General features: G+C 33.2%; 1 protein-coding gene across 1 annotated transcript; it reads left to right on the forward strand.

The window, feature by feature from the left end:
* Positions 1–14,738, forward strand: LOC139100580 (alpha-tocopherol transfer protein). The gene is made up of 5 exons (XM_070653231.1): positions 1–359; positions 12,899–13,014; positions 13,084–13,210; positions 13,531–13,651; positions 13,807–14,738. Exons 1-5 carry the CDS (start codon positions 263–265, stop codon positions 14,228–14,230), a joined length of 885 nt encoding a protein of 294 aa, XP_070509332.1. The 5' UTR covers positions 1–262; the 3' UTR covers positions 14,231–14,738.
* Positions 14,739–16,157: the final 1,419 nt, after the last annotated feature.

Raw genomic sequence — 16,157 nt, forward strand, 5'->3', positions numbered from 1 at the left:
TGAAATTAGATCGCTATCAATCATTAATCGTGAAAAGTGGTAAAAAACTTAAAGACAAGTGAATTCTGTATTGTGGATAAATTTGATCTATAAAAAAATATAATTTAAGCTCAATTTTGGATATAAAATTCACGTATACACCAGAAATAATTAAAATAACAATTTCTTGTGTGTAGAAATTTGTCACAGTTATAAACAAACTCCAATTTCATTCAATTGGACAAATTAAGCAAGGGACCATAAAAAAGGTGCATATTCAATCATGCCTGAAGCACAGATAAATAGTTACACAAGTGAATCAGATTTAAGTGATGATGAAAGACAACATCGAATTGAGGAATTGAGAAAGATGATTGAGGGTAATTATTATGCAGCATTATAAGTACCAAAAATTATACGAGCTTATGGATATAATTTATGGTTGAGTTTCGTCGAGCATCGTCAATATTTTTAATGGATATATGTAGTAAGTAAATTAAAAAAAGAAGATGAAATAATTAAAAAATTTCTTTGTGAAGCTCAATAGAGTTGCTATGAGGTGCTTTAGATGAAATTAATTAAAAGTGCGGAACATGATTTGCAATTTTATTCGATTTTTGGCGAATCGGAGAAGTCAATCTGCATGATGAGAAAATGATGCATTGACTCAAATAGAATATTAATGACGATTCCCTTGGCTGTTTGCTTGGTGGACTAGCTTTTGATAAATTGGATATTTGCGTGTATTTTCAGAATACTTTGCAGTTTTTTTTTTTTTTTTTTTAAATAAACTTTTTATTCATTAAATTTTTAACTTAATTATGTACAAAGTTTGGATACATTTTATTTGTATTTAAATTTTTTAAGGATTCTGACTTATCGCATTCAATCACTTAGTTTTTGATTTAATTTTGAAATTGTTTTGCTTTAATTTATGTTATGGTTTATTCGGTGTTTCGCGACGCAAGACGAGTGTTGAAATTCGCTTGCAACTTTCCGACGTAGTCCTCAATAGAGGGTATTTTTGCTTCAGTATGTAGATCTGATATCCTTTCATATCTTGTTTTGTTGAGAACAATTCTCAAGAATTTGTTTTGTAGTACTTGTAGTTTTTGTAGATGTGTTTTTGCCATCCGTTCAAATGCTGGACAGCCGTATGTGAAGATGGGTCTCACGGCTAGCTTGTAGATGAGAAGTTTGTTTCGAACGTCGAGATGTGAGTTCCTGCTGATGAGGGGATAAAGTAGTCTTTGTGCAGTGTGAGCTCTGTTGGTCACATATTCTACATGCTGCTTTAATGTCACTCTCTTGTCGATTATCATTCCCAGATATTTAGCTTCGGTTTCCCATTTGATGTTTTCGTTGAGGAATTTGATGTTGTCTCTAGGAAGTTGCCTGGAGTACCTATTTGTGATGAATAGGGCTTGAGTCTTCTGTTTGTTGAGATTTATTTTCCATTTGTTCATGTATTGTTGTACTTTTCTTCCAGTGTGTTGTAGATGTGTTACAATATCGGCTGAGTTTTCTGCAGAATGATACAATGCAGTATCATCTGCGAAGAGTGCGATATTGTTGGTTGTTTCTCTTACAATATCATATGTGTAGATGTTGTAGAGAGTTGGTGAAAGCACTGCTCCTTGTGGTACTCCGAATTTGATTTCATTGGTTTCTGAGAACTGACCTTTAATAAAAACTGAGAAAGTTCTTTCACTTAGGAAAGATCTTACAGTTTTTATAAGTGGTAGTGGAAACCTAATTTGATCATTTTAAACAAGAGTCCGTTATGCCAGACTCTGTCAAATGCTTTCTCCACATCTAGGAAGATCATTCCTGTTGATTTCTTCCTGCTTATGTTTTCCTTTGCTGTTTTGATTACTTTGATGAGTTGGTGAGATGTTGATCGTCCTGTGCGAAAGCCACACTGCTGAGTCGGAATGATGTTGTTATCCTCCAGATGCTCGTTTATTCTATTCAGCAATACTCTCTCCAATATTTTGCTTAGGGAACTAAGCAAGCTTATTGGCCTATAGCTGCTCACTTCGTTTGCAGGTTTGCCAGGTTTTGGGATCGGGACTACTTTAGCTTTTTTCCAAACTTTCGGAAAATAGTTAAGTTTGAGACACGTGTTGATGATGAACTTCAAATATTCGAAGCCTTTTGGTGGAAGATTTTTGAGGAGTATGTTGTTGACATCGTCTAATCCTGGTGCTTTAGGATTTTTCAGATTTCTTACAATGTATGAGATTTCCTCTACATTTGCAAGTTCTGTGCAGTCACTATTTTCTCCTTCCAATGCTTCATTCACTGCGTTGTCTACTTCCTGGGTATGTACTGGGTTGTTGTCCTCAAGTGGATTTTCGTGAGCTTTACGAAAATAGTCACTGAGAACGCTGGCTTTTTCCTTATTAGTGATGAATGTTCTATCTGCATCAATCAACGGTGGCATCGATTTTGAACCTTTCTTGCAATGCTTTGCAATCCTCCAGACTGTTTGGTTTGATGGTTGGATTTCTGAAAGCCGCTTATTCCAGTTTGTATTTTTGAGTTCCTTAATTTTGTCTTTGATGACTTTCTGTAGGATGTTTAATTCAGTTTTGATTTGATTATCTCTGCTACGTTGCCATCTTCGTCGAAGACTTCTTTTCGTCCTGATTAAGTCTTTGATTTCTGGTGTGAGCTTTGTCGATTCAAAGTTGATCTTTTTCTTCTTCACAGTTTTGTTTCTTGAATCCATGATGAGTTCTGAGAATACTTTGATATGATGTTCTATCTCCTCTACGGTGTTGCATGGATTTTCCAGAGTGCTGTCTTCGATGCGACGAGTTATATACGATTTGAATTTTTTCCAGTTGGCATTTCTGTAGTCATATCTGTAAACTGTGTTGTCTGTTCTGTCAACTTTGGATGTCCTGATTTGAAAATACACAGCGCAATGGTCACTCATTGCCTCTGTGCATTTTAGTTCTGTAGTGTTCAGACTGGAATTTGAGAGCATTAGGTCGATTGTTGATACAGATTTCGTCGGATCTTCTGGATAATACGTTGATGAATCGGGGTAGTAGATCATGAACTCCCCGGACATATCCTGTAGTATTGTCCCGGCTTTGTTTGCTACGTTGCAATTCCACTCTCGATGTTTTGCATTGAAGTCTCCGCAGATGTAGTAGTTTCCTCTGATGTTTGTTATTTTGTTGATGTCATCTCTTAGATGATCGTCTATTTCCTTCCTTTGCTTCCTCCTGGAAGATAGACGGAGAGGATGTGGCAGCTTATTGATTCGTTGATGAAGACTTTTATTCCGATGCATTCTATTAGCTTTGTGTTGTAACTTGGTTGAAGCTGATGTTTTAGATTTCTTTTGACAATGATCGCAACACCACCTTTTGGTCTATCAATGCGATCAAATCGATGAATTACGTAGTCAGGATGCGAGTCTACTTTGGAGTTTGGTTTTAGGAATGTTTCCGATATGCACGCAACATCAACGTTTTGCATGCTGAGGTAGTCGAGAAATGCTAACATCTTATCTGCAAGGCTGTTAGCATTCCAGTAAATTACGTTGATTCTTTGGTGACTACAATCCATGTTGACTCATGTAGATTTTGGCAACTTTTTGGCCGATGGCTTGTTGTACCTGTTCCTCTTTTAGGTACTCTGGCTTTTTGGTGATGATTTCGATGAATGAGTTGATGAAGAACATGCATTCATCGATTGTGCCTTGGGCTGGTGAAATTTGTTCCTTTGTATTACCACTGGATGAAGGTTCAGGATCGACCTTGTTTGTTTCCAAGGTTAGTGAATTGAAGTCTAGGTCCATAATTTCTACAACCTGCGTTGAGTTCTGTTGATGATTGTTATTGGTCTTTGGCTTTGACCTGTTGTTATTTCCATTCCTTCCCCTTCTCCTGTTTCTTCGTGTTTTGTTTTGATTTCCCTGATTTGAGGGTTTCTGTTGTGGATGATTATTTTCCGATTTTATGGTGACTGGTGCGGAGGTTTCAGAAGCTGGTTTTCTAGATGTTGTTGGTACCGGTTCTGGGATACTCCTAGCTGGTCTTTGTGATGTAAATTGATCAGATCCGCCTGATCGTTCACCTGCTTTTGATGTTGGTGGAGCATTCCTTTGTCCAGCAGGATTTCGTGGAATCCTTTGTTGTTCACCTGATGGTCTGTTTTGATTTCGGTTGTTGTCGTTCGTTGATTTAGCTTTCCACTTCTCGATTATTTGTTTCCTGATGTTGCATTCTTGTGAGATTGCTGTATGTTTCTCGCCGCAGAAGTGACACTTTAGTTTTTCGATTGGGACCTTGTTGGTTTCAATCGAAATGTAAGGACAGGTTTTTGAATCATGCTGTTCAGAGCATCTGAAACAGATTAGTGGTTTGTTACAACCACGTTGTCCATGACCAAACTGCAAACATTTCGAACAGAAAGAAGGTCCGTTACGCTTGTTGTTGTATTTAGCCCATTTTACTTTGAAGCCGTAGACACAGTTAACCTTTCGAAGGTTTTCCAAAATGTTACCTTCCTGTACTTTATTAAAATACAGAAGGTAGTTCTGGTCGTCGTCGTTTTCGTGTCTCCTTTGTTTCATTGTCATTTTGACAATTTTAACTGGTGATATGTTTTCCGTTTTCAACTCCTTTTCCAAGTCTACGATCTCCATCATTGGAAGTCCGTAGAGCACGAATTTCATCTGTGGTTCCTGGTTTGCATAGGTGTGAAAGTGGTGTTGTTTTTCTCTGAGGAGTTTGATGAATCTGTCGTAGTCGTCCCAACTCTCCGTTGATACAACTTTTGTTTTGAGTTTATCCTTTTTGACGTTGATCATAAAACTCCTGGGTTGGTTGTTGATCTGGCTCATCAACCTTCTGATCTCCTGTCCTCCACCACTAGTTATATGGATCGGTGGTGGTTTTGGTTTCTGCTGTGATGTTAGGTTGTTGTCTTTCGATGATGATGATATTTCACTTTGTTTTGGTTGTTCTGGTGCTTTGCTGTTATCTCCGCTGAAGTTGAAAAATCTGTCATCGTACAGATTCGTCCTGGCATTTGAGAAGTCAAATTGTTTTTTGTTGTCATCTTTCTTTTTGCTAGCACTAGATATCTTTTTGGCTGGCGCACTGAAGATTTCAAGTTGGCTGCGACGTTTTTCTGCCCTTAATGGTTGGACGAATTGATCCATTGTTGTCTGTTTTGTTTTGAGATTTTCCATCTCAATGTCATGTTGCTTTTCGTTGTTTATATCCTCGGTGATGAGAGTTGTCACGGGTGCTGAATCTTGTTGTTGAGATTCAGGTTGTTTTTCCGAAAGTTTTTGGTTACTTTCCTCGTTGTTGAGATTTGTTGTTGTTTCTACCATTTTGCCGAACAAGTCAAAACACGTCTGAACAAGTTGAACTGAGATTCGAAACTTTAATCTCTGTTGTTGTTATCTGGAGCTTTTGAGAATTTTGAATTAATTGCGGAGCGAATCAAAAACACGTCTGTTCCCTTTGACGGACCGACGTGAACTCATACTTTGCAGTATTTTGGGAATATTTTGAACCGTAGAACACAATTTGATATGCAAATTTAATACTAACGTCCTTTATCGTATGTATCGCATCTATAACAGATACATCCAATATTAAGAACAAGAACAATACCTTAACCCAGTTTAAATTGCAACAAAAAATTCACTAAAATCATTAACCCAATCTTACATCTTCATCAACAGTCTAGCCTTAATTCATTAAAAACCACCGCATGTAAACAATTCAAGCAGAATTTCGGTCAGGAACAAACATAAAGATTCTTCTTCTTGAACCAGAAAAAAATGTTCCACTTTGATATGAATACAAAATCAATAAATTTACTTCCTGACGAGAGCAAGCCTTTTATGATAGATTTACTATAAAAGCTTTCGTTCTTTGATGTTCGCACGAATCAATCGATTTAATGGCATCAAAGTAAACAAACTTCCTAGAATTGCGAACTTAATGAAATTCCCCATAATTCATAAGGTGACTGTGCTGTTCGACACAACAATGTAAAGTTTCAAGCATTCCATAACAAAAGCAATAAACTTTTTACATTCACGAAATTTCGCTAATTCTTGGAAATTGCTTTCGTCGTACCAAAGCTGTTTATGTCCATTAATTTTGGTGGAAAGCTCAGCTGTTTGTCTTACTTCCTGAACACATTTATTGACTTTCAATTTGCAATTCTTAAATTCTTATTCTACATGCAATGACAATAAAATTTAAATTTATTATTTACTGCAAAATTCATTAACATCGACATCAGTCATCACGAAATTTCAAAGTGCAACTCCAAAGTCCGTAGTACAAAATGATAAAGTAGCTTTAAAGTGTCGCATGTAAATATGTCGCAAAAGACACAAATGAATTTTTTTGCAATATCGTGCGCTTTTGATAAACCGGTCGCCTAAAATAGATGAAAATTATTGTTTACTAAGCAAGTTAGAAAATCACGACTGACTTTGTTATTGAAATTTACAGAGTAGGGTGCAAAATGTTGTTGTATCTGGTATTAATATTAGATGAGTCATCTGATGGGGAATGATTAATTTTTAGAATTCGGGAAGAAAGTTTCTAATTTGATTGACAAGCAGAAGTTATTTAATGATGTATTGAGTGTGAGAATTATAGACAGGAGTTCTTAGAAGTTAATTAATGGTCAATAAGTCAAATTTAAATATTAAAGTCATTATCTAAGGGGACATACACTTATTGTGTTTGCATTTTAAAGTTTTATTTAATTTGAGTAAGGTCAAGTTCAATATTTAATAGTAAAAGGTTAACTTCCCACATAGTCGGAGCAGGAACCAATCCCACGCACTTAAAATTTTCGATCAAATGCTTTTGCAACTTAGATATGTCTAGGATACTATCAAAGGTTATTCAAAAGCAAAGCAGAATTTCAAATTCAACTATTAATCTGTTCTGAATACTTTAATCTTTAATATCATTGATTTGAAAATCTATAGCAGTTTTCATTAATCTAATCTCTTCATAGTATCAGCAATATAAATAGCATTCCTAGATTCATCGCATTACCCACACGAATTACAAATATCAGATCATATAAACTTAATATCCGCAAAGAAATTTCTCATCGGATTTCATCTAAATCGGATCAAAAAAAATTTCCAATAAACTAATTTTCTCATGATTCTCAAGAGCATCAGAATATCTCGAGGCAACCCACACGAAAATTGACATGTCAACTTGCATTAATTTCTATTCAAAATAATGTGATTGTACGATATTGTCACACCCAATCTTGAAATCTTACGAAAAGATCTACAAATTGAACATTATCCTATTAATAATTTGTGGTGAACATTAATTACATTTAAGTAGCAGCACCACAACAACATAATCACAAAATTATGATCACTCAATTTACACGAAAATAGTCTCTTGACACCCCGCTGCAAACCGACTCATTAAAGTTACTTATTTTGCAAGAAACTACGCTAAGAGTAATAAGCAATACACTCACTTGACCCTGAAAACTAATTTCATTTTATTGTTTTCAAAGAAACAAAAAATAAATGTTATTTTATTATGTTTGGTTTGACAGTTTCTCAGCATTATGAGTTACGTATATGGAATGATAATAATGGGCTAGTAACGATGATGAATTTTCGGTCGCAAAAAATTTGATAAATTATAGAATTTCGATGTCAATGTTATAAGTGTTTCAATGTTTATTGGTGGGCTGAATTGAGCCCGAGATGAACATTTAGGCATGGAGTGGCCGATGTTCTTCAATAATAGTGTAGTGAAAAGTTTGGAATATCTGATGAATTTCTAGGGTTATTACATCTGTACTCTGTAATGGGGTACTCAAGAGCGGCATAAGGTTGGGATCGAATGTAGTTTCCGCATTAGTTCTAGCAAAAAATTGACAAAGAGACCAAAATACAATTGTGTGTTGCTCGGGTAAAACTAAATTTTGATACTTGAATTCCTCGGATGTTTATTGAGGTTATTAGAAAGGTTTAAACTAAAATTAAAGGTAACTAAATATCAAATCCTGTTTGAGGAATGCAGCAATCCACTCAAAAATCCCATTTCCTCAAAATACAGCAAACTTCCTGATTGTCCTCTCAACTTCATAAGTTATGACAAGCATGTAAGCCTTTAATCTCAATATCCAACAAGCATTTCTATATATAGCAAAAAACCTCAACCAAAAGCCATCAAGTAAAGGCTACGCAAAAGCACAGAATACTAATAACTTCTATATTATTTCCCAAGTGTCTCGGAAGGATTCTTGAACTTGGATGACAATTTATGTAAATTTATAATTGTTAACGTAAACAAAATGGAAATTAAAATTCACTTGTAACTGTTAGAACGTGATGAATCGATAGCTGTCCTTGATTAAATGCGAGTAAAGTGAAATCGATCGATATTTTCTTTTATCATTAAAGCATCAATTAATGGATGACCGACTGGTGGTAATAAATTGAAATTGTCCATAAAAAAAGCTATTGTCTGGAATGTCCAAGAACAATTACTGTCTTTTTTGACGAAATTTGGATGAAATTGCGAGGAAAAACTTTAATACTTTCAATGCGCAATTGCTTCTGTTTTTCTGCTATAAATTAAAATTGCTTCTTAGTAATCGATCAATAGACTTTTTGAAATTCAAACAACAAGTGAATCGCAATTTGAGTCATCATAAAAAATTACTCTATTGTACCTCACTTTGTCATGACAAATGTTTGATGTAAATTTTATACTGATTCTACCGTATACCGTGTTTTGCAATGTTTATTAAATTTTATGACATTTTCACCCTTATTAACATGCCGTTTTGTTGAAATTAGTAATACAATGAATTTTTAATGAGGAAAGTATTGTGTAAAATTTTTGCAATAAAAAACAGAAGAATTCATTAAAATTTTAAATTAAAATGTCTTTCGAGAAGCACTTGGAGGAGCTTTGTGGGACTTTAAATTTATGAATTTTGAAAATAATAGCAAAATATTGAATTTTTAATGTTTTAGTCATTTAGTATTGAGAGTTAGAGACTAGTTGTGAGCAATAAGTCATTCCTTGAAGCATATGCTATGTTTAATTACTGAATATACCCTTGAAAGGCTTATGATGTCCCAAGACTGCATGAATCTCGAATTCAACTACAGTTAATGTCCTCAAAGTCGGCATTTAAGTACACAAATTGAATCAGCTTATCAATGAACTTTATGCATTAGCCACGCCGGCATGGGATACACTTATTTCCACTCAACCTGCATGCATGAGCATTCGAGTAAATGACCCACAATTTTGGATGTAATCAAATTTTTCAAAATCTACTAAAATAGCGACACGACACAAACGTGTCTCAAAAGTTGAGGAAAACTTCTTTAAATCCTCAAACGCATCACTCTACATCCTTCAATATAAAGTAAATCTTTCATGATCTTGAACAAACTTTTTACATCAAAACTAAGTCACAAAATGCGCAAAAATTATGACACAGAAAGAATAAATTTTATGAAGTCATACTTGCAACGTGCATTGAATAAATCATAAGTTAGTGTTCATATTTAGATGCACTTAGTTGCAATATATCCATTGTCGAGTACAAAAACATCTAAAAGAGTTTTTTAAGGCTTTCACTTTTATGGAGAACACGTGAATAAAATTTTAGCTTGCCGTGACGCAAAAAATGTAACCTTCATTGTAATTTTTTTAACGCATATATTTGGGCACTGTTAAATATTTTTTATTAATTGTTGATATTCTCAAGAAATCAATCGAGTCGGTGCTTTTAAACCTGTAAATTGAGAGCTGCTTAAATTGCCATGGCCTTGGCTGACCTACGCTATGTGAATTTTTTTATGACTTTTTTCGCTTGCATTAGGAAGGAATAAGTTCATGAGACTTGTTAGGGGTCAATTATAGAAGACGTCCATCAAATATTTGAATTTCTCGAAGGTTTGAAGGTAAATCATTTAGCGTCTTACAGCAATATGCCGTAAATGTCTCTATAATGTCTATATGACTAATTCAATAATGTAGACATCACTTATGTACGATTCCATTTGTTTGTGACGACAATTTATGCAGCAAAAAGCGGACAAGGAAATCTTTCGGTCGAATAAATTGCAAGTAATAAAGTTTAAGAGCTTAAAATTTGTTTTTGACTTCTTGAGTCTAATTAAATAATAAGAACTGGCCCCAAATTTTAAGCTCAATCAACTTTCAAAAATTACGTTCGAATTTTTTTTTGTTTTTCTCATTGTACTTAAAAATAGCTTAGAAATTTCTACAAAGTCTCGATTAAACTTTGTTGCTACTAATTAAGTAAATTATTGTATATGAGCTGAATTCATTGAACTTATAGAATTAATTGATTTAATTTGTCGATGCTAAAAACTTGTTTTGTTAGACACAAAATTGATTATTATAAATTATTCAATAAATTATTTTAAATCGCATTATATCATATTTGCTGGGTAGATCATTAAAAATTTGATGAGATATTAATTTAATAAACTTTTCTAGAGAAAGTTTGTGATGAATTTCTGCGGAAATACAGTTGTAGAGATAATTTGTGCGATTTTGGATGTACAGATTGGGCGTAATTTTGCAACAATAACGTGACTTGCAATTGAATGAAGCTTTGAACTAATAAATGAGTCATTGACTTATGATGATGTTCTAATAGGATTTAATATTTAGGTTGAATGCTTGCAGAGAGGCTGATTAAATATTATTGGGCAGTATTTACACCAAATGTTGGGTAAATGACCTCAATTACGTTCTGGTTGACGGATGTTATTTATATAGAGCGCATTTTAGGTATGTTGAGACGAAGCTTAGCCTCAGGTTAACTAATCCCCTTAATTCAACTCTCCAGAGCTTGAAACCTTACAATAAAAACCTCAGATACCTCACAACTCCCGATACAAACTTGCCCTCCCAGCAATTACATTCCAGTAATTACATTTCTAGCAATAAATTTTAATACATCGCAAATTTATGCAATAATAGAACGAGATATTTTGTAATTTATTATATCATACCGACAATTTAATTGCGATTGATATAGGAGACACGCGTCAAACAATAAGAACAATTGAATGGAATATGTTGTTTCATTTAGATATCATCGACCTGTCATACATGAAATAAACAAAATTTAATTTAGATTTCTGTGAAGGATTAAGAAACTTTTTATGAAAGTTGTGGCAGGTGCAACAGAAGTTTTCAATTATGACCATGCATGTGGGTCTCATATTTATGGCTTCAGGAGGAATTCACAATAAACCATAAACTACAGTTCCAGAAATCTGAAGCAACAAAAATACTTAGCATTTATGCTGCATTAATAACCAAATAAATTATTACACATGAATAAATGTCATATTCAGATTTTAGACTTAATTAGTCTAGTTTCTAAGTGATAAAATATTCTTAGAATTCATTTGATTCAGTAAATCTGTCTGAAGTTGATTTTATTACCAAAGCTTTATGTTTCCAAACATTTTTGCTTCATTTGACTGATTTTTGTTAATTGGAATTGAGAACTTCTTAATTTTTGCCGAAATTTGATTGCCTAACTTCAATTTTTGAATAATAATTTATGTACATAAAGTCATAAATCTCGAACAACACAAGTCGGTCAATCGATCCAATCCGACACCAGACCAGCATGAATCTGACTTGGTGCTGAATTTGGTTTAAATCGGGAATATTGAAATTTCTGCAAGCATCTAGAACTTTATAGCTCATAAATTTATAAAAAGCATTCACTAGGTTGAAGCCTAATTCATTACAATTCAGCATATTCTTTTATAATTAATTGAAAGGAATTGCACGAGAACCTAACAGATGTAAAATTGACATTTTGCTGCTTGACGATTGAAGCCTCAATATTTTCAAGAAAAATTATTTATGCATGATTCTAAAGCCATTATTGGCATACACAATGCGTTTATACTTTGTCGATAACAGTTGGTTGATTTACTACGATTTATTCAATATTGAATTGATTGTTGAGTTGTGATGGAGTTGCCTTGAACTTGGATCGAATGTTGTAAAGATTTTGAATGGAATTTCTAGTAGTAATCAAACTTTATTTGATATGTCAATGTCTTAAGAGAGTCAGTTTTATGGGAATTACTGTTTTATGCTAGAATAATCCAAAATGCAGATGAATTTTGTGCAGATTATTCAGATTCATGAAGTTGTAAAATACAGTCATGAATCTCAGTCAAAAGAAAATCATGAAAACTTTTCAAAAGATTCTTTATTTGCTTGAAAAAGCATCCTGAATAAATTTTCAATTTCATCCATCTCTTCAAAACTTATCTATAAAATGTTCAATGTTTAATATCAAATTAAGCATCAAAGTACTCAATATAAATTAGTTTCAATGTTGTTTACATGAAAACATCGTAAACTATTATGAAATTAACAGTTTCAGTTCCCTTTGGGAGATGTTTTGGATATGTTTTCATTATTGATGTAGCATATATGACATGCAAAGACAAACTTTTGCGTCTTGTATTACAAATATGATGAAATATCAAAATATTGCTCTAAATCAATTAAAAAGTCAGCAAAAAGTGCCTTCACCAAGGCAGCTACAGCATCAAACCTTAAAATGCTATCTATCAATTCTTCAAAACTATGACTAACAATCACGTGTTAAATCACATACACCGAATGATACTATCAAGTCAAAACAGTACAAAACTCATAAACAATGTGCTGTACGTGGTAAAGTAAACTTATTTCTATATAATGCTCATAAAAACTCAATCAATTGTTTTTAATACAACATATCGATTTCCATTAAGTACACGTGAAAATTTATTATCAGTTGATGATTTATAGCATGTTCTCATTTTATCTATTTTGTTGTAATTTTCCTATCCATTTTCTTATAGATTATTCAATTCTCAACATCAGAACAGATGATATTTTCCTTAAAAGATTTCTTTCGTGCTGTGAATGGAATGCAAATGACGCTTTTCAAAGAATTAAGAAACTTTTTAAACTCAAGGTGAGTGCATTGACATGAAATGAAAAGAAATTTTAATTTTATAATAATACTTATTTACTTTTACTCCAGTTTGACCACCCTAAATGGTTTCTCAATAAAAAACTTAATGATTATGATGATATTTTAAAGCAAACGGCAAAGGTTATGCTTCCTGGACGAGACAAGAAAGGAAGAAGAGTTTATCTTAGTCGAATGTGTAAGAATAATTGATTTATCTATGCAGAAACTAGAGTTAGTGATGGATATAGGTAGAAACCTGTCTTACAGATCAATAATAAGATGTCTTGGTCTCTACATCGACATCCCCCTACACATATCCTGTCCCTACCAATTCCCCGTTTCTCAAAGCTCAATTTCCCATACCAAATTCACATATACAGCTTCCTTAAATCCTCAACAACAAAAACTTCTCCCCCAACCACCTCTAACTTCCATTCATTCGCTCTAGTTCCGCATTCGTCTCGTATTTCATCTACATAATCATTTGTTTATTTTCATTATTTATTTAATCTGCAGCAACAATTGGTCACTTATCGCTATACGATATGGCACAGTTAGATGACTTGTGGTTTGAAGCCATGCTAAATGAAAATGAAACAATTGAAAATGGAATTGTTGTACTTGTCGATATGAGTGGGTAAGTAATGTGATGGAACGATTATGAATATGAAATTGTCTAGACTTGATGTAGAGATTTGCATAAATTGGGTCAGTTTGGGTTGCATTCAAACCAGCATCAAGTCTTGATTCTGTCATAAATAGAAAATATTCTAATTCTTTCAATCCTTTTAGATATTCATGGAAAATGCTCAAGTGGCTAGCGCCAGGCAACGTCAAAGTTGCATCAACAAAGGCTGAATTGCTTCCACTTAAACAAATGGAAGTGCATGTCGTCAACTCATCATCACTCATGAACACAGCAATTAATCTCGTTTTTCCATTGCTTAGTCAATCGATAAAGGATCAAGTGTTTTTCCATTATCAAAATTTTCCATCCTTACATGAGCATTTGGGACGAGACGTCCTTCCGGCATGTTACGGTGGAACACAAGAAATGTTGAGCTTTGAAGACTTTAATAATTATTTATATAAGCATGAAGACTACTTGAATAAATCAATAACATATGGATTTACAACTTGCCCGTCAGCTGATGGTGTGATGAAAGACAAGAAGAAGCAGAAGAAAGATAGTCTTGTAATAGCTGAGTCAATTTAATGACTTTGTTGATATTTATTTCTATTTATTAGTTTTGGTTAGTTGTTTATGGGTCATAAGTTAGACTGATCATTAAGATTGTGGGCAGTGCAGAGTCAATATTGAATGTCATTGGCTTTAATCATCTTCATTGCCTCAACCATGCCCTACCGCATACCCTTCAAATATTATTCAAATTTTTTATAATCCATAAAAATGCATCCGAATAGATTCAATCGATGAAGGCTCTTAATGAGCTTATAGCCCTTGGTAATGATAAATGATAAAGCTCAAGACATTGAATTTGATATTTTGACATATTTCCATAGTCTTAATCTTCAGCACTAACTTCCAACAAGTTAATACGTTTTCCTTTCATTTTTTTTCGGGGTAATTGACACATCATCAATTATTTTTGTAAATAGAGAATTAATCAAGGTTAATGGGGTCTAAAAAATTTCATATGTGAATCATAATTAAGTTACATAAATAGATGTACATAGTATATATTTTTCTGTCGGTGACCAGATGACACCAAAATATTATGTAAAAAAAAAATGTGAATATATATTTTGATAAATAAAAAGTAAATATATATAAGACAGACAAAAAGGTATTGCGCGACATTCAATTTCTTTATTGGCATTTCATTCACAAATATTAGTGCATTCGACATCCAAAAAACCAGCATAAGCAGATAGGTGTGTAAGCATATATGTAAATTTTTTTGCGCATATATGTAAATTGGAAATATTTTCGGTCGAAAGAAAGTGAAACAAAGCAGATGACCCAATTAACTAGTTTCGTAAGATGTATTTTATGCATTTATATGGAGGATACGAATGACCAAGTGAATGAGTTATTTGGCAACTCTTTTGTGAATTTTATTCATTCCATTTGCTTTTGTTGTGGTGAGTTTTTTGGGCAGACATTAAAAATATATAAAGGAATTGCAGCTGGTTTGTCTGATTCAAGTCTGGTTATTCAGTAATTATCGACTTACTTTATGACGTCGATGTGTCTACAAAACTTTGGCTTATACATTTTTTAATGCCATACTCTTTACAGTCTTCAGTTATTGTGAATATGCTCGCTATCAAATTGACATTGTGGGTCAAAATAAAATTGTTATCAAAGCTTAAAAGTGCCAAAATTTATGATTTAGACCAATAAAAGTTCTGGTTAATTATCAACCTTTTGCCACTTGACTTGTCCTACCTTCTATATTGCCCTCTTATTGCGTTTAATTCAAAAACAAATTAATTTTTAATTAAGTAAAATATAAATTAATTAGACATGATAAGGAATATTATTGGTGTATATATTGGACCTACTTCCAAATTGAAGTCAGTTATTAAACTTCAATCAAAGAATGAACTTCTTGCTTTTGCTAATATTGATTTCTACACTTGGTCTGAGTCTAGCAACATGGACTGATTGTTCAGCATCAAATATTCCCCAATTTCCAGTTTTAGAGGAAGACACGACATTATTTTCTATTACTTTTCAGGAACCACATAACGAACTTCGAACAAGAGTTACTGTTTATATTAGGAATAAGTAATATTGAATTTTTATATTTTTTATGCAGCTAACAGGAGATGTTTTTATTTTAAAATTTTGCAGATGTAAACCTTCAATATGATTTTCCATATGATGATTTGTAGGTTTAATTAGAATTAGTTTTATATTTTTTAAATGATTCAATTTTATTTTAGATGCAATTCAATTTTATACGAATGGGGTACTTGCAAGCTGCCCAACTGTTCCAAATGTACAATATGTCATACGGTTACCACCATCAACGCCTAATCCATCATATCTAGCCCAGGCAACGACTCGAGGTAATTTATTATTTAAAGAAGTGTCTGCTAAGGTTTTTTTATGATTAAATTGAACCTGGGCAAAATGCATTGATAGCTAGCAACAAGCAGCTTTGATATTTTTT

This window comes from Chironomus tepperi, unplaced genomic scaffold (assembly GCF_022539635.2).
Source record: "Chironomus tepperi strain 1889 unplaced genomic scaffold, CSIRO-AGI_Ctep_v1 contig_67, whole genome shotgun sequence".
NCBI classification, from domain to species: Eukaryota; Metazoa; Arthropoda; class Insecta; order Diptera; family Chironomidae; genus Chironomus; species Chironomus tepperi.